Here is a 6,196-nt window from a genome sequence, read left to right on the forward strand (position 1 = left end):
GGTATGGCCGAATATGGCATATTGGCATTTCTATATGCGCATGCCACTTCCGGGCCAATCTTTTCAAAATCTCCCAGATTCTTTAACTTCTGCTTTTCTCTTTTATTACCTTTTTGAAAAAAAAAAGAAAAAAAAAGAAAAAAAATACAATTTGAAGAAACTACAAGGATGAATATAATACAACAAGGATTTAAACTCATCAAAGCTAAAACCCAACAAAATCTTTAGTTTAAATTAATTCATAAATTAATAATATCATACTCTTGTTGGATATGCACATGCTCAACCGACTTTCTCGTTTTTAGTCGATCATAATATTATTTGTTATAAAAGAAAACTGCATGCATATTGTTTTTAATTGTAATGGTCCCGATAGAATAAAACAAAAAAGAAAAAAAAAAAAAGAAAAATACTATTATAACTACAAAGATTATGAAACTAAGGAAAACTTGTTTTTGAAAATAATTAATCAAAAAAAAATAATAGTAATAAATGAAAAAGCTTATGAAAGCTGAAGAGCTAGCAGAAATATACGTTGAGATTAAATTTGTTTATCTTCAAAGAAAAACCAAAAAAAAAAAAATACATATCCATGAAAATTAACAAGCAGGATTTGTTGCCCAGAAAAAGAAGGAAAGAAAAAAAAAAAAAAAAAGTAGGAATAAAACTTGAACCACATAAAAATCACGTATTCACAGTCTATAATCCCTCAAATACCAAAATTTAACCATTCATATATATATATATATATATAGTGTAATCTCAGCTGACACTAATCTCCGTCGTCGTCGTCGGTGCGGAGGGAGGAGGCGGCGACGACAACTTGCGGTGGCTGGACGACTCCGGAGAATGCGGTAACCTCGACGAGAAGCTCCGTAACGGGGACTCGTCGAGATAGGCATCGTCTTCATGGCTCTGGTCGAAGTTTAATGAATAACTGAGCGCGTCGTACCTGAAGTCGGAAGAATGCCGGCGACTGTGGTGGCGGCCAATTCGGGAAATGAAACTCCGGCATTTGTCTTTCAATTCTGGTAGATCGTGTGCCCGAGATTTCATCCACATGGTGGAACTGCGCATGAGCCTCGGCTTCGAAACGTCGACAACGGAGGTTGACAACGACGACGACGACGAAGAAGAAGAAGAATTGGAAATGGAAGAGGAAATTGGAGGCTGGTTTTTGCCGAAGCAGCAGAAGGAGGACTGGAGCTTCCGTTTGAGCGACGACGAGGATGGGGAGTTGGGTCGGATGAGGGTCGGGTCGCGGTGGTCCATGAGACTCTGGTTGTTCATTTGGGGGAAAATCGATGGAGGATGTTAGCGAGGAAAATATAGGGAAGGAGGAGGTTGTAAAATGACGGAAAAGGACACGGAGATAACGGGCGTATTTGAGATTGGGGATTGGAAGGTGAAAGGGGACGTGAGAGAATGCGGTTTTGTTGTATCCCAGGTTTCACGGGATCCTTGGGAGTTTTTGGTCTTTTCGTTGATCTACAAATATCAACGGTTTTTATTATTATTTTTTATTTTTTATTTTGTTTTTTACGTTCTATTTTTATTTATTTATTTATTTTTTGAGAGATAGGTTTACGTTCTACTTAAGAATTATATTCTATGTGTACCATCTTCTACATTGGCCAAGATTTTAATAACCATTTTTCTTTTTCTTTTTCTTTTTTCCAATTAAGATTTTAGTAGCCCTGTATGCTGAATTTGTGGGGGCATTTTTCTATTGACAAATTAAAGTCTTCACATAGCAATAGGCAAAAGGGCAAAAAAAAAAGAAAAAGAAAAAAATTATTTATAAACATCGTGCTATAAAGTTGCATATAACAAATTAATTATTATGTGTCAATAGTTAATTATCACATATGACATAAATTAATAATCAATTATTATATAATAAAATATTTAAAGAAATATAAACTTACACTAACTCAATTATCAATAATTTTTTTTTTAAATGAAAATTCAGTTATCAATATTTCGTTAAATCAATCATCTATACAATGTTATTCATCCAAAAATCATCTTTTAAAAATTATATATACTTATTTTATTTTACCATGTTTTCCTTTTCTACTCTAGTTTATCATGAGAAAGTTTCAATCTAAACAAATATATATATATAGTAGTTCTAAAGTATGAACAACACAAAAAGTCGATATTTTTTAAAACAATTGGCTTTACTAGGTACGTTGTGTACACATATGTAGTAAAACCGATCTTTTTTTTTTTTTCCAAAAAATGTTGGCTTTTGGTGCAGTTCGCATGTAGACAGCTTGCATTATAGAATATCCCTATATATATATACACATATACAATTAAATTTAGCTTAAGATAGCCTTCATTTTTTAAGATCAGGTATTAAATTTTAAGAGCATCACCAAGAAATCATTTGGAAATCTTTAATTTTTCTATTTTAAAGAGCCAACCCAGCTTTGGATAACTCCAGCTGCTTTATAAGTTAAAAAGTTATAGAGTGATGTTTGACTTTTTAAATGTAAAGAATCAAACTCTCACTTTATATAAAGTTTTTTAATACAATTATTTATTGTACATACAATTTTTTTATGCACAATTAATAATTATTTAAAATAAAAAGTAGGGAATTACAAAAAAAGGGAACCTAGAGAGAAAGAAAAAAAAGTAAAAAAAGAAGAGAAAAGTAAATCATAAAAACTTTTTATTGGGAAATGAAAAATAAAGTGTAATGATAAAGAACACAATTGGAGTTGGATAAAAAATTTCACTCTTTATTTTATAAGATTCTCTAAGATACTTTTTTATTTTAAAAATTACGCACTTTAAAATAAAGAGCACAATTAAAAATGTTCTGACATTTGAATTTATTGCTTAAGCTGAAAAAATAGTAAAGCCAAATCTAAATGTAACAAATCATAGTTTAGCATTTAAGATACGATTTTTAAAAAATCAGATCATCCTAATCTAAACATTATCATATATATATATATATACATATAATAGACTGAATATGTATATGATTAAAGAGATGTATTTTGTATATTGATTTATTATATTGGTACAAGAGTAGAGGCTTTAAGATGAAGCTATTGAAAGAAACAAAACTATGCAGATATGTACTTTTATCTATTTATCCAAAGTATAACAGAACTTATATTAATCACTTATGATTGTATGTTATCATTCCCCCTCAGGTAGAACGAAGAGAGAATAAGATTGAGCTTGAACTGGCATAAAATGAACCATGCTATAGGCAATATTTTTGTTAGAGGATTTGCAATTTGATCGCTTCTTGGAATATATCAAACTTCCTTTTTTTTTTTTTTTGTATTACTTTGTCTCGAACAAAGTATATGTTTGTTTTAATATGTTTGATGTTCACACCAAAGAATAAAAGTTGCTTTAATGGTATGTTGAGTTCATTTAATAAGAATTAAATCCAAGTAATTTAACAGCACCATTTGCAAGCGATTGGTATTCATATTTATCCTTGAATGCATCACCACTTATTGTTTGTTGGAATACCAAAGTACTACGTTGTTGCCAAAAAATATACAGTAGCTTTTGGATGATTGCCTATTATTAATATCAACAACCTAGTCGACATCCATAAATACCAAAATTATATCCTATAGTGACTTTTTGATTTGTAGCCAAAACGATCTTGTCCCTTTCAAATAGCGAAGCACTTTCTTGTAGGCAGTCCAATGCATGTTTGTTGGCATGTATATGAATTGGCTTAGCTTTTTGACTATAAATGCTCTCTCCAATCTTATGATGGTTAAATATTGTAAATCTCTAATTGTGCTTCTATATACTAAATGCTGATCCAATTTAGAAGAGTATTGTAATTGTAACACCCCATCCCAAATCGCACCGGAATCCGTGCACGTTGACTGAGGTTGACCGTTGACCGAAGGGGTCAAAAGTTGACTTTTTGCTCTAGTTGGAATTTGAGTTGACTAGGGTACCGTGGCGAAGTGCACGATGCCCCGAGTTCGTAGACTGGTAGCACGTCGAAAACGGAGCTACGGTTTGAAAGTTATGAGCAAAACAAGTTGCGGTCCAAACTGTCCAAGGGGTGCCAGAGTTGACTTTTTATTTATGGGGAAATGAGCTTTGACCCGTACATGGTTGTGAAGTGCTCGTTGATACAAGTTCACAGACTAGCGGCACGCTTAAAACGGACATCCGGTTAAAAAGTTATGGACGTTTGAAGTTTACCGGATACCGTAATATTTTAATGTTTTTGGGTCTGTGAACAGTGAAACACCACGTGTCAGCTTCTGATTGGTCCACGTGGCATGAACAGTATCACACAGGGTTTTTATTTGATAAAAATCTCGGGGAAGAGAGAGAAAGAGAGAGAGGAGAGAGAAAGAGAGAGAGAGAGTCCGCCAGCCACCGGAATTTTTCAACTGTTCCGGCATATCTACAGTACACACACTGGCTAGCAAGCTTCCCCTCGCCATTTCCGGCAAAACCTCCAAGTTTCACGGCGAACGGCCGCCGGACGCGCCCGAATCGGACGTCCGAAGATCGGCGGCGAGTTTTACCCCTCCGCCGCCGGCCACCGCAAATCGACCCACTTCCGGCCATTTGCCGGCCACACGCGCCATACACCCTTGATCCTCTCCTCAAATCCGGCCGACCCACCAAAAATCACGGCCATCGGACCACCGACCCGCCGGGATCGGAGCGTTTTCCGGTGAGGGGCCGGAAAACTTCAAACGGTGATTTCTCCGCCGTCCGGCCTCCGTTTTTCTCATCGCCGGTCCCGTTGGGTTGCTCTCCTCACGATCTACAAGTCTGCAACATTTCACGATCAACGGCCATCGCACGCGCCGCCGCCGGCGACGGTTGCCGGTGACCGCGGCGGCTCGTCTACTTGTACTGTTCCGGCGAGTACCCGAATTTCCGGCCGGCTCCAGTCCGCTGTGTTCGACCTCCTGAACCCGAATTTCGTTTCCGCCAATTCGCGACGGTTTGGGAGAATTGCGGAGCCGAAACTCGAAAAGCTTTCCGGCGAGATTCCGACCCCGTTGGGTCCGATCACCGGAAAGTAAGATCGAATCCGTGATCCTCATCATGCGAGCTTCGATTCGGTATATAACTCGTAACCCTTTAGATATCATTTGGTGTTCGCTCCCCGGGTACCCATTTGGGAATTACCCGAATAAAATATTAATATTTTTGGTTTGTGCACTGTGGTTGTTTAGGTGCACGTGCGAGTAGTGGAGTTGATCCCGAGGAGGATCTTAGTTGATTTGCGTGCTCCAGGTGAGTAACCCACCTTCAAAAATTATTTTGGGCAACTAATTATGTTTATTTGGTATTTAAATTGATATTTAAATTTATGCTCATGTGGTGTGGTTTATTTGTGGTTTTATTGTGGTTTAATTTATTTATTATGCATGAGCATAGTATGTTTCGGTATTATTTGTACGTGGTTTTCAGTATTGATTTTCCGGGCATAATTGGGTTAAATATTTTACGAAAATATTTGGTTATATTTTATAAATTATGCCCGCGGTATTTTTATGGTTGCATCTCGTACTTCGAGGAAACTGTGGTTTGTTGGTTATCAATGTTTCGTACCGGGTTATTAAATAAAAATATGTGGGATGGTGTTTTGTGAAAATTTGGTATACTTCCCACGGTAATTTTGGAAAACGGTACGGTTGGTTACTTATGTTTATTTTTAGACGCACTCATACAGTATTGGTGTTCTGGTGTATGGTGTATGGACATGTGGTAGCACGCGGTTATTATGTGGTTTAGCGTGCGGTTATTACTTCACCCGTGAGTTGCCACGCGGTTATTACTTCACCCGTGGGCAAGCAAGATTATTGTTGCGCACAGCCGCCCCCCTCCTTGGCCGGGTGATGGTTTTAGCAGCGGTACTGTCGGGACGCCGAAGTGACCGTTGCAGGTTTCTCTCTTTAACCCCCCGCCAGTCGGTGCTCGGGACGCTGGGTATCGGAGGGCATCACCGGTATATGGTGTGGTGCGTCGGTGTAAATTGCAAATAATGGTTTAAACCCCAAAGGTGTTCAAAATTATTTACTATAATTTATTATATTTTTATTATATATTGGGGTATGTTTTTATTTATTTATTGTGTATCAAATGGTTTAATCCCTTGGTTTTTGGGAGGTATGTACATTGGGTTTTGCGAAAAGGTTTTAAAAAGGGAACATTTCAAACGGAGCGA

General features: G+C 37.0%; 1 protein-coding gene across 1 annotated transcript; it reads right to left on the reverse strand.

Annotated features, from left to right (window-relative positions):
• Nucleotides 1-486: 486 nt before the first annotated feature.
• LOC107427464 (uncharacterized) lies at nucleotides 487-1,552 on the reverse strand. The gene has a single exon (XM_016037838.4). It carries the CDS (start codon nucleotides 1,288-1,290, stop codon nucleotides 763-765), a length of 528 nt encoding a protein of 175 aa, XP_015893324.2. The 5' UTR covers nucleotides 1,291-1,552; the 3' UTR covers nucleotides 487-762.
• Between the last annotated feature and the right edge of the window lie 4,644 nt (nucleotides 1,553-6,196).

Source organism: Ziziphus jujuba, chromosome 1 (assembly GCF_031755915.1).
Source record: "Ziziphus jujuba cultivar Dongzao chromosome 1, ASM3175591v1".
Lineage (NCBI taxonomy): Eukaryota > Viridiplantae > Streptophyta > Magnoliopsida > Rosales > Rhamnaceae > Ziziphus > Ziziphus jujuba.